General features: G+C 47.0%; 1 protein-coding gene across 4 annotated transcripts in view; it reads left to right on the forward strand.

Moving 5' to 3' along the window:
* The window catches only part of CYTH3 (cytohesin 3), a 66,621-nt gene that overhangs the window by 22,736 nt on the left and 16,265 nt on the right, over positions 1-27,620 (forward strand). For all 4 annotated transcript variants that reach the window (XM_065923769.1, XM_065923770.1, XM_065923768.1 and 1 more), the window contains exon 2: positions 27,449-27,531. In XM_065923769.1, the coding sequence (XP_065779841.1) occupies positions 27,449-27,531 (83 nt within the window). The remainder of the gene's footprint in view (positions 1-27,448; positions 27,532-27,620) is intronic.

A 27,620-nucleotide genomic window follows, 5' to 3' on the forward strand; every position in this document is an offset into this window, starting at 1 on the left:
GTCTGCTTTATCTACAATGCCCTCGGGATGCCCCCAGCGGTCCCGTGGTTAGGACTCCCCCACTCTCACTGCTGAGGGCTGGGGTTTGTTCCGTCCCTGGTCCGGCAACTAAAATCGCATAAGATGCGTGGCAAGGCCTCCCCCCCAAAAAAAGTTACATATCCAGTGATGGAAACCATTTCCCAGACTGCCTTCTGACTCGGTACAGTTCCCACCTCCGTTCTCCTCCACCGCCCTCACCCTCTCAGGCACCGAGAGGCTTGACTGTGGTAAAGACCACTCTGTCTGGCGCCCACCGTCCACTGTTCCATCAGGTAAGGGGGCTCAGTTGTCGGTCAGCCCCCCGATCACGTGTCCTGTCACGTGATCCGCAGACATGGCCGAGAGCCACCTAAAGTATCCCAGGGAACCTGAACCACATGGGTCCCCAGCTCAGCCTCCTCTTATGGGTTCTCAAGTTTTGCAGATTGATCTGAGAGAGAAATTTCCACAAGTGGGATTATGGATCCAAAGGGAAAATGGATCTGAGAGGTTGGTAGAGGCTACCAGACTTGCTTCCACACCCGTTTGCTATTTTTAACTCCCACCAACCACGTGGGAGACCTCAGGAGCCCCCGAAGCCTCATCAACAGAGAATTATCTGGCCAGCCTATGGGTCTGGACAACCCGATGATCAGAAATGGAATCTTAGTTTAGTTTTTATTTGCTTACCTCTCATTGTGTGCCTATTTGTCCACTGGGTTATTGGTCTTTTCATTTTCAACTTCTAGAAGGTCTGTCTTTGTTTGGGCCATTTATTCCCATGATCTGCAAATGTCTTGCGGTTTGCTGATTCTCTTTTGACTCTGCTTATGACATTTTGTTGGCTTGTTTTGCTGTCATGAAGAAAATCTTATTTTTTAGTGTAGCCAAATGTATTTTTTTTTCTTTTGCAGCTAATTGAGTCATACTTAGAAATGACTTCCCCATTCCAAGATTATAAAAGAGTGTATCTGAGTTTTATTCTATAGTTTCCCTTTCTACGTTTAAGTCTTTGAACTACTTGGCATTGCTTTTGGTGTATGATGTGTACATACAGGTTTCCCCCTGCCCCCAGAGGACTGTTGTGACCCCATTTATTAAGAAGTTCATCTTTACCTTGCCGCCTTGTCATAAACTAAGTTTCCATCTGATTTGAGTCCTTCTAGACTTAACTGTTCTGTTTCCTTGGTCTGTCTGTTATGTCAGTACTGCCCAATTTTCCTTCCTCGTTGGCTGTGGTGTTTTAATATTGTTTAGAGTTGTTTCTTCCCCCTTTTCGTTTTTCTTTTCAGAGTTTTCCTGGCCCTTTTTCTTCGCTTGTTTTTTTTTTTCTTATGGTCTTTACAATTTGCTTGTCTACAGCAGAAAATAAACAGCTGCCACTTTGAGATGGCCTTACATTTATAGATTACCTTGGAGAGTATGACGTGTTTCTGATGTTGCATCTTTATATCCAGAAACATGATATGTTTTCTCACTTAAGTCCGTTAGGTCACGCAAGAATGTGTTAAAGTTTTCCTTCCACTTACAAGTTTTACACATTTATTAAATTTATTTCTGGATGTTCGATGTTTTATTGCTCCCCTAATTGAAGTGTTCTTTCCCATTTGTTTCCATTTTATTTTCTAACTAGTTATTGTTGGGATTTATGTAAGCTGTTGATTTTCTGTGTATTAACTTTGTGTCTCACTAGCTTACCAAATTACTGTTTTCTAGACATGCTGAGTTTTGATTGGTTCTCTTAGATTCTCTCCTTCTACAGTTATTTCTTTGGCAAGTGATCATTTTTTCTGCTCTCCAGATTTTATTCCTGTGATTTTAGTCTTGTCCATTTCCATTGGCCCGGAGTCCTGTTCTGAAAGTGTGCATTTTGAGATGCTAGTGAGGCCTCCATAAGGAGGAGGAGGCGGCGTGGGTTTGAAGCTGAGGAGACAGATAATAGAGCTGGGAATCACATTTGCAAGTCATTAGCTGAAGACTCAGAGAGCAAGTGCAGTGGGGAACGGGGACAGAGCTGGAGACAACGGTGGCGACTTGTGGGCGATGACAGGCGGAGCCCAGGCAGGAAGGGCTGCTGGCTCTCTTCTCTTCCCCTCGTCTTAAGTAGACTTTATTTTGAGAGCAGCTTTAGGTTCACAGCAAAACTGAGCAGAAATTTCAGAGGTTTCCCGTTGCCTGCTGCCTCTCCCGCCCCGCGGCAGACAGCGCCTCCGCGAGTGGCCACCTGAGACGGCGTGCTGGCGTGGCACGCGGGGTCTCAGGTCGCCTCGGAGCTCGCTCTGGCGTGGACACCCTGTGGGTCTGGGCGGAAGTCTAGTGCCATGTGCCCACCCTAGCGTCCGGCACAATAGCCTCACAAAGGCTTGCTTTTAGAATTGCCTCTTGCTTGCTCAGTAGGCTTACCCACACTGTAGGCTGTTGACATTGCGTCGTGGTTTGCGTTTTCTTTACTAAGCACATGACTCTCCCTAGTCTTTGTTGAACTCCATCTTGTTCATTAGCAGTCGTTTCTTTACTCTTTCACTATTTTCCCCTCAGCCCTTTTATTCTTTTTAAAAGCAAAGTAAAGAAGTTGCTTCAGTGGGAATTGTTCCAGCAGTTACCTGCGGGCGGACTGCACTTGAACGGCAGCCCGAGGGTGCTTGCTTTTGGTGACAGATGAAGCAATAAAATAGGTACTCAAGATTCACAGTGTTTTTTTCCCTGATTTTCATGGACCTGAACTTAAAAAGCAATTCTTTTAAAAACAACTTAAAATACAGCTGGTTCCTAAAATGTTAATAGTGCATTCTTCCGGTTGGTACAAGCTGTGTAGTCTGAGTGATAACTGTCGGCAGAGAGGCTTGGCAGGGTCGGGAGGCTGTCGGAGGTGTTTGAGATGTATCTTCTCCTGTCAGAACGTCACAGTGAGGGAACGCCGTGGTGACTGCCCACGGCCGATGCCGTCCTCGTGGCTCAGCGTCGCGGCCGGCCGGGTGTGCGGGCCGCGTTCTAGAGACGTGGAACAGACACACCCATGCGCGTGGCTAGGTCTTCTGCTCTCTCTGGGTTTTCACTCTTGCCGTCCCTGCAGGTTGGCTGGCTTGGGAGACTGTGTAGACGAAATGAAGATGTGTGTATACAGAGCGCTGCCGTCTGTGGTGTGGCATCAGATTTCGTGGGGTTTCATATGTGGTAGGAGACCACCACGTGTGAGGAGGAGAGTGGGGGGCTCGGTGGGGGCACCCGGAGCCCAGGACGAGCACCGGTGGCCCCGCCGCGGGGTGCCTGGCCTTGGGGGGGAGCGGTTCTGGCCACAGGGACCAGGGTGGACCTCGTGGAACGAGCAGTGACTGAGCCTGCGAGAACGAGCGGGTGGTCCTCCTGCCAGGAGGACACGTGCCCCCGACAGCAGGGAAACGCGCTGAGCCTAGGGGCCGGGTTGGGGAGAGGCTGGAACCATCACAGGACCAGAGGCGAGGCGCTGCATGGCTCCCGGGAGGCTCCGGTTCCTGTGCCAGGCCGGTGGGGACGGACCTTCGGTGACGGCACGCCCTTGTCCTGCCCACAGATCGCCCCAGCCCTCCCACTCCCGAGCACGAGGAAGTCCCGCGTCCCCTTCAGGATGGCCCTGCTGGGCCCCGGGCTTGTCCCGCAGCCGGGCTGGGAGCCGGAGGGGGTGCGGTCCGTGGGCACGGAAGACGCAGCTGCCCCTCCCTGCACACAGCTGCGTGGCGGGGCCGCTGGGTCCCCGTGCCTCTGGTCCTCAGTACACGTTGTGCTGAATCCAGCCCCCTCCTTGAGCATCCAGCCGTGGCGTTGAGCCTGAGGGACCCTTTCATGGTGTCCTCCTCGTGGGGGCTTGAGGTGTCTCCTGCTGGCTGACCTGTGCAGTCAGGCTCCCTGAGAACGTCCAACAGGAGAGACGAGGGCCTCTCTGCTTTGCCTCCAGGAGGTTCCTTGGCCCAGAGGCAGAGTGGACCAGTGGCATCTGAGTTCCTGGACAGGCAGACCTTGGTCAGGACCCAGGAATCACTTGTGTCCTTTTCCCAGGGCGGTGGGCGTCTGTCCTGTCTGGGAATTGCATCCTGGGGACTCTCGAAGCTCTCCTCGCTGGCAGCTCTGCAGACGGGACACGTGGTTGGGGGGGAGGGTGGGCACGCTGACCAGCTGGGTGATGTAGGAAGATAACTGTGCGTATTATATGTAGAACAGTGAGGAGGTCTTGAAATAGGGTACCCGCTGGGACTAGAAATGAAGAGACAGGCTTACCAGCTTAAACAGAACCAGCCCATGACACCGAGGTGGGGTTGGCAGGACCTGCTGACCTCTGGGGTGCAGGTCGGAGATAACTAGAGTGCTGCCCAGGGAAGACCTGAATCAGGCAAGCAGAGTGAGCTGAACGCGTGGACAATCGGGATGGCGGGGTGGCTTTGGACACAGTGGTGTGTCTCTGTGACGTCCCAGCCGGGACGTCTGGCAGGCAGTTAAGTATCCCGGAGTAGCCCGCGCCCCGCCGACGATGTGTGACGTGGTGACAGCGCTGAGCTGTCAGGAGGCGCGGGGGCGGGGGGTGCCCGAGGCTGAGGTTGCGGGGAGCAGCCCTGCGTGGAGAGCTTGGGGAGAGGAGAATCCGGGGTGGCAGGAGTGAGGGCAGAGGCAGCGAGCGCCGCGGGTTTGAGTGACCAGAGGCAACGGTTGGGAAGACGCCAGGGAGGACACGGAACCTGCGGGAGCCAGAGAGCCCCGCGCGGAAGGCAGCCTCCTCCAGGAAGGCGGCTGGAGGAGGGAGCCAGAGAGCCCCACAGGGAAGGCCGCCGCCTCCAGGAAGGCGGCTGGAGGAGGCTGCCGCAGAGCCCCCGCTGGGTCCTGGCTGCTGCCAGCACTGGCAAGCTGTCTCTCCACCTCTGGAGCACGCTCTGTGAGCCGGAGCCCTGCGCAGGGGCAGCTCGCGGAGGCTCCGTGGGTTCCCTGATGGCAGGGGCCCCTCACAACAGGCCAGGAGGGCTCCGCGCCCTTGCTGGGCTTAACGGGCAGGAGCAGCAGCTGGGAGGGTAAACGGCCAGTGGGAGGCAGGAGACCCCTGTGCCCCGGGGCCCGGCGATCAGGGCCGGAGTGCGCTTGACCCCTGGGGGCTTATGGCTGCCCTTGCAGCCTGGACTCGGGGGCCTGCCTGCGTCTGGCTGTGGGTTTCCCAAGGTCAGAGAACTGATTCGCCTTCTGGTTTGTGGTACTTGTACAAGCGCAGGAATGCACTTGTCTCTGGGTTGGGTTAAAGGCTGGTTGAGTTTATCCAGGAGTGGGCTTGGCAGTGGGTCTGGTGGAAGGGCCAGAAAGTAAGGAAGGGATTAGAAAGGTGCGTCTTTGCGCCAAGTGGGGCACACGAGACCCAGAGTGTGTGCAGAGATCAGGAGACAAGGGGCTTAGTAAAGGCAGGTGGCAGAGGAGAGCGGAGCCCCCAGCTTGTTGGATTAAAGAGGGGAGAATTGGGAAGAGGGCTTGTTGGGGGCGTCTCAGGACAGCAGAGATGTGTCCTCAAGGTGTTCATGAACGGGGAGGCTGGCTCCTGTCTTGGGGCTACAGACTGTGAGGTCAGTCCATCCCCTCCTGGTAAAACAGGCAAGGAGGGCTGTGTCCTTTGGGCGCAGAGGCGGAGCTGCTTGGTGGCCTCTGGGGTCCGGCTCGGTGAGACCCCATTTGAATGTGAGGGTGTGGGCAGTGGGCGTCAGCAGTCCCCGTGGAGGGACGGGGCATCTGGCCCTTAAACTGCCCCCTTCCTGGGTCGACAATGAGCACACAGCGGTTTTCCATTATAAATGGTCTCTCCACCTGGGAACTGGTGCGGTGATCACATTAATTCTAGTATCTGCATGTCCTCTGAGATAGGTCCATAGTTAACCTCTGAACTGACCAGTCAGCGTGAAAGCAATGCGCAGTCGTCCTTCTTACTGTAAATGGATAATCGGGCATGCCGATTTGAAATATAAACTGCTCGAGTGTGACTCCTGTGTTGGAGGACCCAAGAGGTGGGCCCACTCCTGGCACATAAACAGGTCCAGCTTCTGGCTGCAGGGGCCCTCTGGTGGCGAGCACCCCTGGGTGAGGCCGCTGGTGGGAGGGTGCCCCTCTGCAAAACGCTGTCACCGGGTCCCGTGAAGTCTGATCAGGGCTACCGCTTCCTGAAGAGCCCTGAGTCCCTGCTCCATAGGACCCCCGTCCGGAACGCCCTTCATGCTGGCTCCATCCCGCTCAGCTTCCGAGAGACTTGGGCAGGTCCTGAGGCCCTTAACCTGCCTCCCTCCCAGTTCAGCCTTGAGGGCACACAGTGGTTCTCTGTTACAAACAGGCCTCCTCCCAGCCCTCTCTAACCCTTAGTCTAAAGTTCTGCTGTTCTGTCTTTTCCCTCGTAGAACTATTGTTACTGTTCTGATAATAATAATAATGTGTGTGTGTGTAGGGGAGAAGTACTACCTTACTGGACGGAAAGTGTGAGCTGGGCGGAGGCCCTGTGGTCTAGTTCATGTGCGTGGCCCCTACTGCAGCAGGTCCCTGCTCTGGGCAGGCGTTGAGTTGAGTGGTATTTGTTCAGCGAATGGAGCCCTGGGTGTGGGGCGTGCAGGTGGGAGGGCAGAGACCTCGAGGGGACCCCGGGGAGTGATGTAAAACCCCGCTGAAGGTCGTGGGGGCAGCTGCCTCTGAACCATGGAGTTCCACACCTGACCTGCTCCGCCACAGGGTCGTGTCTTGTTTTCAGATACCAAAAACATTATCGATTCTCTTTTTTCTGATTGTAAAAGTATAAGGTCCCCCCCAAAAATTCCAGAAAATTACAAAGAGGAGAAGGAAAGCCATCTATAATTCTACTGCTATCACCATCTTGGTTTGTATAGCTTGACTGCTCTGTGAGTGAGTGTATATATTTTTTAGAACATGAGCACAATTGCATATACTTATGGTTTCCTACCCAGCTCTTCTCATTTAATTACATCATAGACATCCTTCCGTGTCAGCGAGATCCACATTGGATTGGCTGTGTGGTATGGTCATTGGAATGCAAGCCTGTCTCCTGTTGCAATTGCGTAGATTACATTGGGTTTGTTTGGTTTTGGGTTTTTTTTTTTTTGGCCATGTAAATTGCACTGTGATGAACAGTCTTCAGATTGTCATTTCAGTCCTCCAAGACAGAACCTTCCTTGAGTCTGGTGGCGGGTGGAGTAGAATGCAGACTGGGCTCCAAGCATTTCTTTTTGACTGGTTCTGTCTCCTTTGCGTGAGTCATTTGATGCCCTCTGTAGAGCCAGAAATCCCCCCAAAAGTTCCCCTCTCCTTCCGAGAAGAAGGGGAACAGGTATTTTAGCTTTAGGTGCCTGAGGCTCTGCTTGAAGGAGGAGAAACGCCTTGTGAGTCTCTCTAGGTGAAGGATGTTACTAGTTAACCTGTAGAACTGCAGTAACCACAGTGACGGTTCTATTGGTCGGTTATTAATTGTCTGCGACATGCCTGTGTTGCACGCGGCACTTTGTGTTTTGAGTAGGAGCTCCTCGGGGGCTTCTCACAGCAGTCCTTGAGATTGGGGCTACCGGCCCCATCGTACAGATGAGGAAACTGAGGCCTGACCAGGTGCGATGACCTGCCTGCGGCTTGGGAGGGCGGTGCAGAGCCGTGGCCCCCGCAGCTGTGTTCCTGGGGTCCGCCCTGGCGACCACGCACCCCACTCGGTGCCTCTCAGGAACATGAGCTCACCTGGCGGCCCTGAGAGGTAGTTTCTCTGTAAAAAAGACCCTGTGTCTGTAAAAAGAGAAGCAGAAGTGTTTTAACATCTGCGGGAAGCATATTTAAAATCCAGGTGTGGCCGATTCTGTTTGTTTGACTGCAGAGGTGGCGGGGAGAGCAGGGCCGTCCGGCGCCCTGCCGCTTGTCTCCTCCTCAGATTCCCCCCGCTCGCTCTCTCTGGCTCGGGCCGCTTTTACCGTCCGTCCCTCTGGTCTGCGCTGTCACTGGACAGCTGCTGGACATCTGTTTCCCTCTACTCGGAGGACGCGGCGGGCGGATGTGTACAGCGGCTCTGATCCTGCTGGCATCGGCGCCGGGAGCCGAAGGGTCTCCACGGGCGCTGGGCCGTGTCTTCTGTTCCCCTGGTCACCCCAGCCTCGGGCGCTGCCATCGCCCATAAAGATGTCTGACAAAGTTAAGGGCCTTACTCCCATTGCAGGAATAGAGGAAAAGATGAGAAAAGTGGAAGGAAATCTCCCACTAAAAAAGGGCGGATTTTACATCCTTGAACACAGTGTTCTCCAACACGAGGGAATCCTCTGTGGATCTGGGCTGCGGGAGGGGGTGGCCAAGGGGGAGAGGGGCCCGGGCTTCCAGAAGCTAAAATGTTAAAGTTGAGCATGGCTTGGATGCAGATAAGAAGTTCTTTTGCCTCCTCGACTTGCTTTACAACCCTCATTTTTTATTTTTAAGGTCATCTTGGGGCAGTCTCTCCACTCGCAGCCCGGCTCTTTCAGTGTGGCCTGACCCCCGAGTCCCAGCCTCCCACACAACTTGAGAACTCCATTCTTTGTTCACAAAGACTTCTTTCCAACCCGTTTCCTCCCCTCAAAATACTCCATATTTGGAGCGGAGTCTTCTGAACCAGAGCACGGCCAGAGGACACGTATATGTTCTTCTGTCCCATAGACATGGAAAAGTCAGCTCCTTAAAGCAAATGTGTATGAACATGGAGATGTCCCTTCAAGCCGGGGGCACATGGTTTTATGAATGTGCCAAGCTGTGTGATCTATATAATGTTTATCTCTGAAACTGAAAAGAAGGTGATCAGCGGTGGTGTGAGATAGTAAAGGGGGATGGAGAACCAAGGACATAGGTCCTTAGACTGTTGTTCAATGAGCCTTGGTTTAGCCCTGAAATGGGGATGTAAAATAAGGGAAAGTTTCACATTTTTACATTCATTGTTAAATGATTTTTTTTTTTTTTTTTTTTAAGAATAGGAGACTCTGAGTCAGAATGAGCCTGAGCCATGGTCTGGTTTTTTAAGTTGGCCCCACCTCCCACGTTCTCCTGATTAAAGACACAGAGCCGAAGCAAGTCAGCGGCTCTCATTCTCCAGAAAGTTAGTTTTTATCCCCTGGTTCAGCTGGGGTCCTGTAAGGTTACTTGTTCACACGCACGGTGGAATTTTCTGCTGGAGGAGTCACAATATCAGTCTCAGAAACATTTGCAGTAAAGTTTACGAGATGATGTTGTCTTGGAAGATGCACAAAGAATCTGACAGCCTGTTTGGGTGGAGAGCTACAAATTTGCTAATTATTGGAAACTTAGTTGATGTCAGTGCTCCTTCCCTCTGGAAGCCCGGCGCAGCCGTGTGGGTCGGAGGTAGCGTCCGTGATGGCTGCGCCCGAGTCTTGGCCCATCCTTGTCGGGAGCGCTTCCAGGTCTGCTGAGTGTTGTGGGTTTCTGCCAGAGATCCCTTGCCGAGGTTAAGAAATCTTCTATTCTTAGTTTACTGCATTTTTTTTTTTTTTTTAATCAGGAAGGGCTGTTGAATTTTATCAAATGCTGTTTTTCCGTCTGTTTGAGACAGTCATGTGTTTTTCATTAGGCGCCTTTCTGTACCGTTCAGCTTTCTAAAAAAAGCTATTTGCACATTGTACATCCACTCACCCCAGGCTGCTGCTGCTGCTAAGTCGCTCCAGTCGTGTCCGACTCTGTGCGACCCCATAGACAGAAGCCCACCAGACTCCCCCGTCCCTGGGATTCTCCAGGCAAGAACACTGGAGTTGCCATTTCCTTCTCCAGTGCATGAAAGTGAAAAGTGAAAGGGAAGTCGCTCAGTCGTGTCCGACTCTTAGCGACCCCATGGACCGCAGCCTACCAGGCTCCTCCATCCATGGGATTTTCCAGGCAAAAGTACTGGAGTGGGGTGCCAGTGCCTTCTCTGCACCCAAGCCTTAGGACTCCTTTAAAGCACTGACTTTGCAGCCGGGTTACTGCATGTGTTTCTCCTCGAGTTTGATTTCTCCTTCATTCTGTACCTGTCTGCTTTCCACTTTGAGGTGATTCCTGCATTCCTAGGCTATTGGTGATTCTTCCTTTTCCGGGAGCCTCTCCTGTCATTTCACTCGTTTAGGGGATAGGGAAGCACGCACCCCTGTGCCCAGACTGCCCTTTGACCTCGGGCTGCCCTTTGACCTCATCTCAGGGACTTGGAAAAGCAAAGGGGGTTTTCTTTGTTCACAGACAGAATTACCCTTTTTCTTTTTTAAAAAGATATTTTCAGCACAGATTTTCTCTGCCTTTAGTTTTTCTGCAAGCCTCATAGCATTTAACATCAGTGGAACCATACAGTATGTGGTCTTCTGCAGCTGGCTTCTTTTGCTTAGCGTATCTAGTAGCAGGAATCAACAGTGGGGTTTTTTGTTAGCTTGTTGATTTTTGTGGTTTTTTTTTTTTTTTTTTTTTTGCTGAATAATGTACTCCATTTTGTGGCTGTATCACAACCTGTTCTTCTGTTCATTCGTAGCTGGACATCTGGGTTGTTGCTGCCTTCCAGCTCTTGTAAGCGGCGCTCCAGGGATATTCACGTGCGAGTATTTCTTTGAATACCTGTTTTCAGTTCTTCTGGGTGTATTCCTAGTGGAGTTACTGGGGCGTATAGTAATTGTGTGTCCAACTTTTCGAGAAACCTTTTAAAATGTTTTCCGGAGTGACTGAACCATTTTACATTCCCACCAGCAATGTATAAAGAAGGTTCCAATTTCTCCACATCCTTGCCAACACTTGTTAGAATAGTTCCTTGTTAGGTACTTCCTTGGTGTGAAGTACCACCTCATTGTGGTTTTCATTTGCATTTCCTAATGACTAATGACGTTGAGCATCGTTCCATGTGTTTCTTGGGTGTTTGTATGTCTTCTCTGGAGAGATGTCTGTTCAAGTCCTTTGTATTTCGTGAGTTGTTTGTCTTTGAGTTATAAGAGTTCTTTATGTGTTCTGATGCTAGACCCTTATTAAATACATGATTTCCAGATATTTTCTCCCATTATTCCGTTGGTTGGCTTTTCACTTTCTTGATAATTTCCTTGGATGCACAAAAGTTTTTATTTGATAAAGTCCAATTTATCTTCTTTCTTTTGTTGCTGGTGCTTTTGGTATCATATTTAAATAATGCCTTGCCAAATCCGGGGTCATAAAGATTTACCCCTTCCTGTTTTCTTTTAAGAGTTCATTGGTTTTAGCTCTTACATTTGGCTCGATGATCCATTTTGAACTGACTTGTGTATATGGTGTGGGGTAGGGATTCAGCTATCTTTTGCATCCACATCATTTTTTGTTCCAGAATCATTGGTTGAAGAGACTGTTTTTTTGAATACTTTTTATACACAATTCTGTCGTTCGGCTCTGTATTCTGTTTCATTGATCTGTCTGTTTTTGTACCAGTACCACACTGTTGTTATTAGAGCTTCAATGAAGGCATACAGGCTTCAGTATATACCTACTGATAAAAGCTTATTAATAATATCCAGATTATCTGTGTCTTTATGAACCAGAGAGAAAGTGCAGGCTAAATTGTCTTTCTAACAATTTATGTGAGGAGAAAAGAGATTGTGTGACAGCGCTGAAGGACCATAGTTGTTCAGAGGGCTGGGGTTGGAGAGATTAGATCCAAAGACGCTGGATCGGAAAGATAAAGGTTAAAGGTAAAAGAGAAAGAGGGTGTGGCTTTGGGAGCAAGATTTTGGAGGAAGAAAGGAATTAAAGTCAAAGGCAAGGGCTCCACTGATTGTCCAGTGGTTGGGACCTGACTCTCTCTGCCGGGAGCCTGGGTTCAGTCCCTGGGTAGGAACTAAGGTCCCACAAACCATACTGAAGCCAGAAAAGCAGAAAGCCAAAGGCATAGGCTTGTAGGTACTGGAAGATGCTGTTCACTCCCTGTGAAAGCGAGAGATATCCTATTGTGAAACAGTAACGCACATCGGTTTTTGGAATCTAGATGGGGGAGTGGGGTTGTGGCTTGAAAATTGGGCTAAATTTAAGTATTTGAAATTAAGTGGATGTGTGAAAGCTAGTCATTCTTTTCTCTGTTAGAATTGCTATTAGTTTTTCCTTTAATGAGTACAGTGCAGTCTTTCTCTATGGGGAATGAGTTTCGATTTAAAATAAAACTAAGAAGGACTGAAATAAATTGTGACTTACCAAACTTAGTTTTGACCTAAAACGCATGTCTCGGTCCTGTGATAGGAGATTTAATTTTGTTTTTATTGCTTGTCGTATCTTTACAAAGTTTCTTAAAAAGTGTGGAACGGTGTAGTGCTGGTTTGTGTGGCCAGGAGAAGTGATACAGTGAGGTTATTATAAGAAAGTAAGGGGCACTGAAAATGGAGCAAGACGTCCCAGCGCAGCCTGGATCCCAGGTTGCCTGTGCCGTCAAAGTCTATAGTCCTAGTATCAGCCCATTAAACATCCTTAAAGGTTTCCATTTCTCTTTCTGTGTCTATGTATACTTGTATATCTGTATCCTAGAAGGATGACTCTAGAATGCTAACCGTGGTTATCTCTATATGGGGGGTTGTAACTGCTTTTTCTTTTGCTTCTCATTTGCTTTTTCTGCCTGAGCATGTGTCTTTGCTTTGATGGAGGTAAAAAGATTTAAAAGATGGGTGAATGGGGGATAGAGTTGTGAAATCAGTGAGAATTGGGCATGGTAACAGAAGACCGTATTTGCCCCACTCACAGGTTTTGATGATTTGACTGCTGTAAGTCACACACATTGTCCTTGAAATCTTGGAGAATTAATTTGTGTATAAGTACCTACTCTCCATGCAAGTGGAGAAGTGAATATTCTTACTCATTTTTACCTGCTTCAGATAATGGAGAAAATTACTTGCCTGTCAGTAAAGTCTGCCAGCAGGTGTTCAGTTCCTGTTAATTACTGATTCGTTGGCAATTCATCAATATTTTGAACCCGGCTAAGTGAAGTGTTGTGTGGAACTACTTTATAAAATATTCCTTTGTCATATTAGCTGTGTTGTCAGATAAGAATCAACCATCACCCCCAAACGCGCAGCATTTCTTTGTTATGAGGACTTGCAGTAACTGAATCAGTTCAGGTGAAGAGCACTTGTAGTAGCTTCTGTCTGGACTGCTGCTTCCCTGGATGTTAATTTGGTACCTATCCTCCAGGTGGGCGGGGAGGAAAGCCAGGCTCCCGCCTCCCTTAGTAGAGTCGGGGCTTCTGTGTTACGGGTGGCGCGTTCCCATCTGATGGAGTGAGTATGTTTAAGAGAAGCAAGCCCTGTTGCTTACTCAATGACCTTGACAGTTCTGCTCTTGAAAGTCTGGCTGGGGTTTCCTTAGCACTCGATCCCACCCCATTCTGAGACTGGGATGAGCTCTGACGGGGGGGCCTGCGGTTTTCTGCTCTAGAGCCAAGGGCTCTTCTCGGACCCCCTGCCAGTTTTCCCTGAGGTCGCTCGCGGTACCCGGGTCACTGGAGATCAAGGGTATAATGAGTTCCTTCTGTCCTGTCACACGGGTATAGAAACACCTGTTTTTCCCTCTTAGGTGATGTAACTTGGGGGGAAAAATAAAAAACAACTTTGAATTTTGAAAGAAAGGAAAAGGAAAGTGAAGTCACCCAGTCGTGTCCGACTCTTCGCGACCCCGTGGACTGTAGCCATCCATGGGATTTTCCAGGCGAGAGTATTGGAGTGGATTGCCATTTAGTTTTGAACTAATTATAAATTCACAGAAAGTTGCAGAGCCAGATCTTACTGGCTTTTCACCCATCCCTGCTCACTGTATTAGTTACGTCTCACGTAACTAATACAATATTAAAATCAGGACGTGGGCATTGGTGTGATGCGTGTATAGCTCTGTGTCATTGTAATCCTTGTGTCCGTTGATGTAACCACTAGTGCAGTCAAGATGCAAAACCACAGAGATCTTTATCTTTCTCCTGCTGCCTGTTTATAGTCACCCCCAGGCAGGGACTGATCTGTTTTCCATCTCTATGATATTGTTGTGTCAAAAGCATCATATAAATGGAACCATACAATATGTAACCTTTTGAGATTGCCTTTTTCCGCCACTCGGCATAATGCTCTTGAGTTCCCTCCGACTTGCATGTGTTAGCAGTTAGTTCATTCATATTTATTGCCAAGTCGTATCGCATGGTGTAGAGGCACCAAATTTATCTCCTGACCTATTGTAGGACACTGATTGTTTCTCACTTTTAAATGTTATAAGTAAAACTGCTGTGGACATTTGTGTATAGGTTTTTGTGTGAACATAAGTTTTCATTTCTTTGGGATAAATGTCCAAGAGTGATGTTGCTGGGTCGTATGCTTAGCGTGGGTCATTTCTAAGAAATCGGTAAACTGTTTTTCCAGGGGGCTGTAATAATTTATATTCCCACCAGCCACGTAAGAGAGACCCAGAGTCCTGCATCCTGTTTTAAATGCTGTTTTAATCGGCTTTACCTCTGCTTATTTGGTATTTATCCTCTTCAGTGAAATGTTTCTTCATGTGTTTCGCCTGTTTTCCAATTGGGTGGTTTACTTTAAAATATATGTATATTTACTTTCGGCTGCGCTGGGTCTTCCTTGCTGCGCAGGGCTTTCTCTAGTTGCAGCCAGTGGTGGACTCTCTGATTGCGCTGGGCAGGCTTCTCTTTGCGATGGCTCCTCTGCTGACCGAGCACTGGCTTAGTTGCTCTGCGGCATGTGGGATCTTCCCAGACCAGCGATTGAACCCGTGTCCCCGGCGTTGACAGGCAGGTTCTTAATCCCTGGACCACCAGGGAAGTTTCTGTTTAAGCATATTTAAGTGTGGTGAATCTACCAGTCAGCAGTCTACCAGTGAAAGCACTTGGTCTCATCCGTTTCTTTCTGAAAGATCCGTAAAGTTGGAAGGAGAAAAGCGGCTTTCCTTAAGTGTGGGGGCCCCTGGTCAAGGCGATGTCTGAGGTGGTGTCAGTGTTCATCAGATAAGTAGTCAGATGGATTGTGGGAGGAAGATGGACATAGGCAGATTTAGTTTGGGGACATGCTTACTTGATGCAAATTTTATGCATTTTCAGCCAGAACTCACCTTTGTCTTCAGCAAACTGGTTATAAACATGTTCTTACCTTCCCAACTTAATGAAGCTTTCAAAGGCAGAGTTTTTGAAAATAATTTAAATGAAAAGAATAAAATGGCATCTTAAATTTTAGGTGATGTTCTTCTGACATCACGGTTGAAAATCTTGTTTGGAATCTGATGAGGCGCCGCTTTCATCTTCTGTCTGATCTTTAGAGGAACTTGTTGGAAGTCAGGGCTGATTAAAATGCCAGCGCTGACATAAAATTGTTTAAAGAATATTATTTGGAAGCTTTGGATGTCATGATCTTTTTTTAGAAACGTTATTAATAGATTTTTTTTGAAGAGTTTTAGATTTACATTAAAAATAAAAAACTGAGCAGATAGTACAGAGTTCCCATCTGTCCCCTTCATATCAGGTTTCCCTGTTCACAACATCCTATTAATACTTTAGTGTGATCATGTTACAATTGATGAACCAATAAATTATTGTTACCTGAAGTCTGTAGTTTTCAGTAGGGTTCACTCTTGGTGCTGTCCAGTTCTGGGAGTTTTGACAAATGCATAATGACATGTCTCCACCGTCAGGGCATCATCCAGAGCAGATTCGCTGCCCCAGACATCCAGTGCTCACCTGTTCACCCATCCCCTGCGCTCCTGGCGACCGTTCATGCTCTGGCTGTCCCCGTGGTCCCAGAGGTCACGTGGCTGGAATCCCACAGTGTGTGGCCCTTTCAGACTGGTTTCTGTCACTTAGTAACTTGCATTTCAGATTCTTCCGTGTCTTTTCATGCCTGGATCCTCATTTCTTCTTAACACGGAGTAACATTCCATTGTCTGTTGTCCCACAGTTTATCTGTTCACCTACTTAAGGATGTCTTAGTTGCTTCCAGTTTGGGGCAGTTGTTTTGTTTTTTTTTGGCCATGCCCCTTGGCTTGCGGGACCCTAGTTCCCTGACCAGGGATCAAACCTGCGCCCTCCGCAGTGAAATGCAGAGTCCTAACCACTGGATCTCCAGGGGAACTAACCCCTGGGGCAGTTTTGAATAAAGGAGCTGCAAGCATTCGTGTGCAAGCTTTCATGTGATCAGGGATTTTTCAGCTCAGTTGGGTGAATTCCTGGGAGTGTGATTGCTGGATCATATTGTAAGGTGGTGTTTGGCCTTGTCAGGAACTGCCGGACTGTTTTCACAGGATTTTTATTCATGCGTATTTTTGAAGCTATTCCCACTCTGTCCTCCACCACCGATCACAGCTTCTGCCTGGGGAAAAAAAGAATCAGTTGCAGGCTTGATGTGAAAAGTTGTTTGCATTTTCAGTTGTCCAGGGTAGAAATAGAAAGTCTCATTGTTTATTATTAGTTATTCATGATTGAGGTTAAAATGTCTCTTTCAAAATCTTTAAATGCTTCTTGCTTCAAGATGCAATATTTATCTTGAAATTTCAAGCAACATTCAAGAAGAGCATTAAATTTTGATTAGCTTTTCAATGAGTAATGTGGAGACTATCCTATCACAGGTGAGGCAACTGAGGCACAGAGAGGTTAGGTAAGTTGCTCAAGGTCACGCAGCTAGTAAGTGGCAGAGACAAGCTTTGAGACAGGCAGTCTGGCTGCAGGACCTAGGCTCCTAACCACTATGTCTGTATTTAATGTACTGTATTCGTGATTTGTGTTAAGGACGTAGCAGTGCATAGCTACATTTCAGCAATGTTCAACAGAATTACTTGGGAAGTTCATTAAAATTCAGAGTCCCTGGCCTTCTATCTAGAGGTTCTGATTTGATAAGCATGGGCTAGGGCCTTGGAACCCTGTTTTAGCCAACTGCCTTCATGGGTTGCTGATGAGAAGGCCTGTGGACCATGTTGAGTGAGAACAGCTGTAGATAATGGGCTGGGATTGCCGATTCAGATGAGACGCAATTGATGAGGCTTCCAGAGAGCTGGCTGAGTCCTTGGCTGTCCATGTACTTTCGCTGAACGGAGCCAGGGGGTCACTGCCCTTCGCCACTGCCTTCAGTGGTACACAGACTGCTGCGGAAGTCCTCCCGTCCCGTGGTGGTGATTGGCCCTTCACCCACCGGGAAAAGCGCCCATTGTGGGTTGGCAGGTTCATCCAGAGGACGTTGCTATATCAGTGTCGAGGCTTGTTTGGTGAAGCACAGCCCCATGTATTTAAAAAGCGCGCAGGGCCTGCTCTCGTTCCTAGCTTCTTGCTGATTTGATCTGTTGTCTCTGTTGAGCAGTGATTCTTAATGGGCCCACCCCAGGATCGATGCTTACACTTGAGGGGAGGGAGCCTTTGGAGTCACAGCCGTCATTTTCTAACTTCTAGAGCAGTTAGCAGTGGTTTTTATCTGCTCTGAAAGCAACTTAGAATTGAGAAATCCTATTCCTTTATAAAGTAAGCATTCTTCATAGCTCTTCTGTCCTTGATTCCAGGATACACATTTCAGCCTCTCTAAAACTGGCATGCGTCTTACAGTTGGGCATCTTCAAGTTAAACTTGGTAGCCTTAGGGCTTTTTCTTTCTTCACAGGACACAAAATAATAATCAGTGGACTCTGTGATGACCTTTGAGGGGTGGGATGGAAGGGCGGGAGGGAGGCTCCAGAGGAGGGGATGTATGCATATATATATATATATATACACACACATATATATATATATATATAAAATAGCTGATTCACGTTGTATAGCAGAAACTAATGTAGCACTGTAAAGCAGTTATATTCCAATTTTAAAAGTTTAGAAAAAGAATTTAAAAAATAAAGGATAGATTTTCGATTTTTCTGAAATAGGCTAACTTTGGAGACTTCACAGCCAGGCCACTGACTCAGGTTTACCCCTCAGGCCAGCCTCCCGGCCGTCACCCCCGCTGGGCGCGTGTCCGCTTCTGTTGGCACGGCAGGCGCGAGGGCTCGTCCAGTGTCTTTTCAAGGAAATTCTTCCTTCTCTCTGTTGAGGGTTAGGTGGGGCCACTTACCCAAGAAGCAGACCTGCAGGGCAGTGAACGCGCTGCCCAGCGTCCAGGGCCCGCAGAGTGCAGCTGCTCCCCATGTGTCAGCACGCGCTGTGCGTCTGCCCCCCAGATCCTAACGCAGAAGGTGTGCGGTCCCGCAGCAGGCTCTCCTGTCTGACTCTTCATTCACCACCTCCCCCCGCCCCAGACGAACCCCTCCTCTGCTCTCTGTCACCACCAATTTATTCTGTCTGTTCTTAACCTGTTCTGGACATTTCCTATCAGTGGACCTCTACAGTATGTGCTATTCTGTGGCTGGCGTCTTTCCTCTTGAGCATAACATGTCTGAGTATCAGTACTTCGCTCTTTTTAATGGCTGCATAATATTCCATCTTGTGGGTATGTCGCACTTTGTTTATCCACTCACCGCTGGGCAGACCTCAGGTTGTTTCCTCCTCTTCCCTCTTGTGAGCGATGGTGCTGTGAACAGCCCTGCGCCGTGTCTGTGTGGACACGTGTTCCGTTCTCCGGGGTGAGCACCTGTGAGGAGACTTGCTGGCTCCCACGCAGGCTCGGGGTCGAGCCTTTTGAAGAACTACCGGACTGTTTGCCAGAGTGGCTGCACTTCGCTGCCTTTTTTTAAAATGAACTTTTCTGTTTTATTTTCTCCTTTGGGTTTTAAACTGTTACTTTAAGGTGAATGCTTATCTTTTCATTTTCAGCTTAATTCTTTTTTTTTTTCTTTTTAGTTCTACCATTTTATTGCTACCAACCCATCTCCCTCCACCCTCGTGCACACGTGCTCAGTCATGTGACCCCATGGACTGCAGCCTGCCGGGCCCTTCTGTCCATAGACTTTTCCAGGCAGGAATACTGGAGTGGGTTGCCATTTCCTTCTCCTCATTTTCATTTTCAGCTTAATTCTTAAAGAAGCATTTTCGGTTGTGAGTTTCTAAGGACTGGTTTAGCTGGAGCGCACAAGTATTGATACATAGCTTTTTTATTATCATTCTCTTCTCAGAATTTTCTCATTCTGAGAAAATGCTGTCTTACAGTATCTTCTTTGACCAAGGAATTATTTAGAATTGTGTTCCTTAACTTCCTGTCTGTTTAATGGATTTTTCTAGTCCCTGTGTTTTACTGATTTCTAATACAATTGCTCCGTGCTTGGGGAACGTGGTCGCTACGCCAGCATTGTTGCAGTGAGTTCTACCTGAAATGCGTGAAGCCGGCCGAGTGTCTGGAGCAAGAAGAGAAAATGTCATAGGGAATCGGGTGCTGCTCACTGCCCTGGAATGGCTAGAGGACTGGGCTCTGGCCAGGTTTCCAGAGTTGAGTCACTAATTGAGGTCCACCGGGGGTGGGCCCATAAGCCTGGATCCGAAAGCTCTGCTGCAGCCCCACCTTGATTCCTAGCAGCCCTTGGAGAAGGAGCACGAGGAGGCTATAGACGGAGACGTTCTGCTTCCGCGTCCTCGCTGGCCGGCCGGGAAGCCTTCTTTAACGCAGGAGGACCCCTGCTTCTCTTTGCTCTGTGGACTCCTGGGTGGTGCATCCCATGCAGAGAGCCTGGTTCATCTTTGGAAGTCTAAACGTGAGAGTGTCCAGGGGTGTAATTTTGACCTTTCAGTGGAGCGGAGCCAACTCATTGTTTCCACTACTGTGGTCCTGTGAGAGTTCATGAGACTTTTGTTGATGGACAGCGTACAGTCAATTTGCATAAACATCCCCCGGCAAGGCTGCATACCGCTCAGCTGAGTGGGGCCGGGGTCTGATTGAACCTGTCTCCAGTCATTGTAAGATGCATCATCATTTTATGTTCCATTAAGGAGAAAACTGTCAAACCAGACTTAATGATTTCTTCTCCCTTAGGATTTTTTAAGTTTATACTAATTGAAAGTGTTCTTTGAACTTGAAGCATTGATTTTTTTAATAGCCTTTACTAATTATTTACTAATAATTATTTTATTAGTAGTAGATTAGGTTATTTACTAATAACCTTTACTATCATGCATACATAGAGTAAAATAGAACCAAAATAAGTTGAATGAGGTGGTCCTAAAACATATTCAGAATGAGAGCCGCACTCCATGCAGAGCAGGTGTTTGCGGGCACCCACAGCTCACGCAGAGGTGCTGTCCTCTGCTGATCAAGGCACAGCTGACACGACCTTTTAAAGTGGCTCCTCCCGTTCTGTCTCGGGAGTTCTCCAGTTCTGCAGGTTATCATGCTGAGCCTTGGTGGATCTCACTGGAGGGTACCCGTGAGCAGTCTGAAGCAGTAACCAGCTCCTGTTTCTGCCTCAGATGGCTCCTCCATCGTGTTCTTCACAGAACCATTGAGGACTGGCACGTCAGCAGTGCCCCCGGCGGTGGGAAGCTCACTCCCAGACGTGAAGGCAGTGACCTGTATGTGTCACATTGGATTTCAGAGATGCGAAGATGTGCCTCTTAAAGCTGACGAAGCGGAGGATGCCTATTAGTTCAGCTTGTTAATTAGTCAAATCTATAGCTCTTTCTTTCGCCTTTCGGAAGAGTCCATTTTTACAAGTGCACCTGTCAGTTTCTACTGTCTGTGTTTTGAACCTGTCGTGTTAGATGAGTAGGTTTCAGACTTGTTAATTTGGGGATTAATGGAACAATGTCAGTGTCCAGTGACTTGATCTTTGGTCCCTTTTGCCTGCGTTCACGCCACAGGACCAACTTTCCCTTGGTCTGTCACTCCCTACCCTTCTGCCTTCAATTGTTAGGTATTCTTACGTTTTAAATAAGCCTCTTGTATCTAAATGGTAGAGATGAACTTATTTGCAAAGAAGAAGCAGAGTCACAGATGTAGAAAGCAAACTTGCGGTCACCAAGGTGGGGAAGGTGGAGGTGGGTGAGTTTCGAGGTTGGGATCGACGTGTGTGCACCGCGATACATAGAACGCAACTCATGAGAACCTGCTGAGTGGCACAGGGGACTCTGGGCTCTGCGGTGACCGAAATGGGAAGGGGATCTGAAAAAGAGGGGATACACGTATACGTGTAGGCGATTCACTCTGCCACACTGCAGAGACTAGGACAGCGTTGTAAAGCAGCTATACTCCAACGGAAATTAATCTAAAAAGAAGAAAAACCCAGGCCTGTTTGTACCTAATTATACTCAACAGGCTATGGAGCGTGGAGGTGTTCTATTTTGTAAAAAAAAAAAAAAAAAAAATGAGTCCACGATCAAGTCAGTTAAGAATCTTCTCAGGATAAAACAAAACAAAAGAATCTTCTCAGGGACATCCCTGGTGGTCCAGTGGTTAAGAATCCGCCTGCCAATGCAGGAGACACAGGTTCCATCCCTGGTCCGGGAAGATCCCACATGCTGCAGGCCAAGTAAGCCTGTGCGCCGTACCTGCTGAGCCTGCACTCAAGAGCCTGCAAGTCCCAACAAGGGAGGCCACCGCAATGAGAAGCCGCTCACTGTAACTGGAGAAAGTCCTCACACAGCAACGAAGACCCAGCGCAGACAGAAATAATAATAATAAATACACTTTAAAAACGTATAAAATAAAGAACCCTCTTAGTTTAATGCAGTTGGTTTTGCTGATGCTTCTTCTCTGGTTACAGATTTCATGGCTTCTCTAACATGTTAACATGTACCATAATGTCCTAAGAGGGGTGATGTACAGTATGACCTTTGATTATGGAGCAAATCCATGTTTGTGGATTTAAATTTCGAAAATTTTACTCTCACGTTCATAGCAGCATTGTTGACAACAGCCAAAATGTAGAAACAGCCCAAGCATCCATCAGTAGATGAATGGATAAGCAGAACGGTGGCTTCTGCTGACCTGGCCCCTGATGTGACTCCGCTCCGTCATCTCACAAGGGGCAGCCAGTCCTTAGGGTGACCAGACCCGGAGGGCCGGCTGCCGCCGGCCACAGTGTCCCCCGAGGCAGCCACACCGCCAGAGCAGCTGGCCACTCCTGCTTTAACTGCGTGTAGCCAGTTTTCGTAGTGTTCCAGGGAGGTGTGATTTGCTTGGGTTAAACCACACTCCCGTACAGTCTCAGAGTTCTCTTCTAGCGAATTAACGGGACCAGAGGCCAAACCCTTGCTTGGTCAGCATTCTTAGTGCCTGCAGCATTGACCAAAACTCTGAAAAATACCGTATCATAACAAAAAAGTTGGTATTAGTTAGTAGTCAAGGTAAAATTAAGGTTTAGGTGACACCAGTTTCCATTAGGGCTAGGTACCAAAAATACACAGTTGTGAGGCATCTGCACACGCTTGTTTGAGCTCTGTTTTATCACCTATTATCAAATTTGTTAAATTTATTAAGTTATCAGTTTGATGTTGAGTGGCTAAAACAGCGAGGCTTTCTAGCTGTAGCTCACATCTTTGGAGCATTATCATCTCCTAGGAGAGCTGCTGATTAACCTTATAGAGGGTTGTGTGTGTGTGTTTAAGATTTGTAAGGCATCTTTAGATAACTATAGCAATAAACCAAATTGCAGCTTCTTGGTGGATTGGAATCTGTTAGCTAAATAGGTTATTAATATAATTTGAAAATTAGAACATACTTTGTGATACCATCTGCTTATGCTTTGATCAACATGTATGATAATCTCCCTTTTCCAGTGATTCTGATTTGCAAAAATTTTCCAAATCTTGACATCACTGAAATGGATGTTATATTTAATGGGATCTGAGGTTTTATTAAACATCATAAAGTGGTGGTTTAATCACTAAGTTGTGTCTGTTGCTTGCGACCCCATGGACTATAGCCCACCAGGCTCCTCTGTCCATGGGATTTCCCAGGCAAGGATACTGGAGTGGTTGCCATTCACTTCTCCAGGGGATCTCCCCCACCCAGGGCTTGAACCTGTGTTGTCTCCTGCATTGCAGGCAGATTCTTTACTGACTGAGCCACTCTTATTAATAAGCTATTTTTGCATGCTTTATGTTAGTGGTTTATTTTAGTTTTTAATCGGTAGATCTTCTTGGATATTAGATACCTTTAATTTATCAGACTCAACTATCAAATAATGTCATGCCACTTCATTCACATCCAGGGTAGGAAGCTCCTAACAGTGTAGTTGCATTTCTCCCCTTCTAGCGTTTGTGCTCGTGTGTTATCAGCCTGGCACACTTTTTTGTTATTTTTGCCTTAAACGGTAGCTATAAATGTTCTTAAGAGATTCATATCGTTCGGGGAAAAGGTTTACTCCCATATTTATCATTTACAGTATTTTCCACTCTTCATGTAGATGCAGCTTTTCTTCTGGTATCTGTCCAGTTCCCACCCCATCCCCATCCCATCAGAAGGACTTTAAACCATTTCTTAGTGGCTCAGCAGTAAAGAATCACCTGCAGTGCAAGAGATGCAGGTTCGATCCCTGTCGGGAGGGTCCCCTGGAGGAGGAGGTGGCAGCCCACTCCAGCATCCTTGCCTGGGAGACCCCATGGGGAGAGGAGCCTGGCGGGCTACAGTCCATGAAACCGCAAAGAGTTGGACACGACTGAGCAACTGAACCACCACCACATAGCGCAGGTCAACTCGTGATAAATTCCTTCAAGATTTTAATGTCTGAAGATGGCTTTGTTTCACCTTTGTGTTGAAAGCTACTTGGCAGGGTGGAGAGCTGTGTTGGTTGTTGCTGTTGTTTCCGACAGGAGGGTAAGTCTATCCCTATTACTCCGTCTGGGCTGAAAGCAGAAGTTCTCACTTTAGTCCTTTAATTAAATCACACATCCCGAACCCCAAACACAGCCCTCCCACCCATGGGCCTCCATTTGTGGGAAGCCAGTGACTTCTCAAGAAAGGCGGGGGGCCTGATCTGAATTACCCAAATTGCTCCTGATGCTTAATCTGAAACCTCACTGGCAGCACCTCTGTACTAAAATGGGGAATTTCTTGCCACCTTTCCACATTGCTTTTGCCCCGTGAAAACGTTTGTATTTGTAATAACCACACCTGCTGGTCATGGCTAATGGAACTGGCCTGAAGGGACATGAAGAATAAGCCCGTGTCTCTGCCTCCCCCGTCACTGTGTTGAGACTTGAGCAAGACCCTTATTGCTGGAAAATCAGGAAGACTGTGATCATGATTGGAGCGTTCAGCTGCAGTGAATTGCACAGAATTGTTACCAGCAAGTTCCAGTTAACTTGCTTTTTTTAAAAAAAGAGCTTTTATTGAGGTTGGAACGAAATGTCTCATTGCATGCCCTGTTGTATGTGTTCAGAGGGCATGTGGCTGTGTGTAATTGTATCCATGTATAACTTTTTCAGTAAAGAGAAAAGCAAACTAGGTTCTTAGGAGAAAAAATAGATCAGCTGTAGACTTTCATCTTACCTAACAAAGTCAAAGTGACAAAATATGGATGATAAGCAAGCCGAACCCAATTTTTGCCTTTACTGGGAGAAGGCTGCTGAGTTGTGGGAGAGGTGGTGATAATCAAGAACACCTTCTCTGAACGTGACTTATCTCCCCGTTTTTTTCCCATTGCGCCTGCGTGTGAGGTCACCTGTGCATGAGCAGAGTCTGTGATCGCCAAGTTCTTTTGAACACTGAGAGATACTGATGGACTCTCCCTGACCACCAGCAGAATGTTGGTATTCACCATGCATTTCGGGTGGTGATAGAAATAATAGGACAGTGAGATGTTTCAGTGACGGCTTGAAGAGACTGGCCCTGAGTATTTCATTACCTGCTTCTATTCTGTTTACTAATTCTTTCAAGTGTGCCAGGGAACATCCCATTATTTCTCATTAATACTTTAGCCAAACACCCTGAAAAGGTGCCATTTGTACTTGAAACCTTTTTTTTTAAAACTTATGAAAAATTCTAAACCCTTAGAGTATAAAATAGATAATGCATACCCATATATTAAACCAGTAGATTTACCAGTTGTTACTATTTTGCTTAATTAATTTTTGGCTGAACTATTTGAAGTACGGATGTAATAACATCACATCTCGTCGTTCAACAGTGTGAATAAGGACATTTTTTTTTAACAGTCACAATGTCATTATTCCACCTTACAGAATCTGTCTTTTCTTTTAGAGGTGCAAATTCTGGTCAGAGTAACTGTAAAGTAAATGGTCAGTACTTTAACTCTTTAGGGCCTTAATGGTCTAGGACACGATGGGCATTACTGAGAGACGGTCAAGGAAATCCATTGACGATCATGGCTCGGAGCTTCCGGATCTTGAGTTGAATCACCCCTGTGTTTAGATTCTCTTAGGATGTACCTTCATTCTGTAATCAGCCATCCCTACTCATCATCAGGGCTGGGGGGGGAGAAGCTGGAGGTGGGTTTTCTTAAACCAAAAAGTCTATTGATGATTGAACTAGAGTGCCACCCTTTCAGACTCTTGTTCTCATCTATCTACACAGAACTCAGCAGAACAACAGGTTTTTTTTTTTTCCTTTTGAGGTTTCTTTTGGGAGCCCTGTCTGTTCTCTGTAGGTATATTTAATTTTTCATAACAGGATAGTGTCAACCAACTGGTTGTTTACTTTCAGACTTCCTTCTTAATTACATTAAGATGCTTGCTGCTAAGAGTAATTCCTTGGAAAGTTCAAGGATTGGCACATCTTTCCTGTCTTGGTTTTGGAAGCAGCATTTTCTGCTGGTTCTCATTTTTTCTCTTGATCTGGGTACTTCCCTCCTCCCCCGCCATGCATAAATAAGAAACTGTTGGAAGCCGCTAGCAGCAGCTTTAGGATGACCCTGACACTTTGGACACCAGGATGGAAAGACCATGTCCATGGTGATAGTCTTGAGCTGCCGGGCCCATGTGTAACATAGTCTGGGACCTGTGGATCTTTGGGTTTATCCTGCTTGGAGCTTGAGCACCTGGGATATGTATATTCATGTCTTTTATCAAATACAGAACATTTTAGCCATTACTTTTTCAAATATTCTTTCTCTATCAGGGAAGATCATTAGATGTCTCTTGGTCTGTTTCCCTAATTATAAAATTAGGATAATAATGGCTGCTCTCAAAGTTATTTGGTGGCGGGGAGGAGGGTGTAGGGTGTGTGAAACAATTTCCTACTCTGAATTTATAAATACATTCATTCTTTATAAGAAATTATGTGAATTTAAGCCTTTATTCTATTTGGAACTGATTAAAAGTGAGACGATCATCAGGGTTCAGTTTCGTTCTTTCACATGGAGATAACTGACATGTCATACACCGGAGTCCGCCCTGTCTCTGAACGGCAGTGTCAGCCCTGTGCTAAACCAAGTTGCTCTAAGTCCATGTGTATCTTTCTGGCTTCTGTCTTCAAGTTCATTGGTCCAGCTGTCTACCCCTGTGCCATGATCACATTATCTTAATTTGTTTGTAGAAGCTCTATGTGTTCTCTTGCTGTTTGCTTAGATTCTTAATATTTTGTTTGTTTTAAACAAACAAATTAATTGAATACAAATTTAATTAATTAAAAAATTAAAAAAATTAATTAAAAAAACTAATGAAATAGAAGTTAAACACACAGTAGAGGATTATTAAAATCAAAGACTGTTTCTCTGAAAAGCTTTATGAAATAAGTCAATTATAGCATAAACTAGAATATAGACATAAGAATGGAAAATGCTGCAGGGGTTAATCATTAATACCAGGATATTAGGAAGAACTCTGTCAGTTAAAATTAAACAAATATCCGTGCACCAGCCAACCTTCACCCACTGTGTTGCCGCTTCCTAATATTATTCTTCCCTGTAGCTCAGATGGTAAAGAATCTGCCTGCAGTGCTGGGGACCTGGGTTCAACCCCTGGGTGGGGAAGATCCTCTGGAGAAGGGAATGGCAATCCGCTCCAGTATCCTTGCCTGGAGAGTCCCATGGACAGAGAAGCCTAGCAGGTTACAGTGAGATCGCAGAGTCGGACATGACTGAGCTACCAACACACACAATATCCTTCTGGAATGTACTTTCACACACACACACACACACACACACACACACACACTATCCTTCTGGAATGTACTTTCTCCCACACCAGCCTACTCAGAAGGAACCGGAATCCTGAGTGTGGTGCATTTACTGATGCTCTGCTGTCCATGTACGTCAGCCCTCTGGAGGGTGTCGCATGCAGTGTCTGTCTGCTGCTTTTATCTTCTTTTCGTTCATCGTGAGTTTCATCTGTGTTGACTCAGTTCAGCCACTGTCAGTTATGTGGATTCTGTCTCATAACTGCACCGCAATTTGTTTTCTTATTAGTGGCGACTCAGGTTGTTTTTCTATCAAAACAGTGCTGCTACGAGTGTGCTACATGTGTTCTGTAAGTGAAGGTTCATTGGTTCCTTTGCATAAATACCTGGGCACGGAATTGCTAGCTTGCACGTATGCCCATCTTCAACCTCAGTGGATGTCTACAGATTGTTCTCCAGAGTTGTCTAATTGCTTAATTTGATTTCTTAAAATTTCAGTGCCTGAAGACCTCTCACTAGAAGAAAGAGAAGAACTTTTAGACATCCGTCGAAGAAAAAAGGAACTTATTGATGACATCGAGGTAAAAAAAAAATGTCTTTTCGTTTTTGCTCTTAGGTAAAATTGTAAATCGAGTAGCTTCATGAAAATATGAAAAAGTGGGTATTTAGT

This window comes from Muntiacus reevesi, chromosome 2 (genome assembly GCF_963930625.1).
Source record: "Muntiacus reevesi chromosome 2, mMunRee1.1, whole genome shotgun sequence".
Taxonomy (NCBI): domain Eukaryota; kingdom Metazoa; phylum Chordata; class Mammalia; order Artiodactyla; family Cervidae; genus Muntiacus; species Muntiacus reevesi.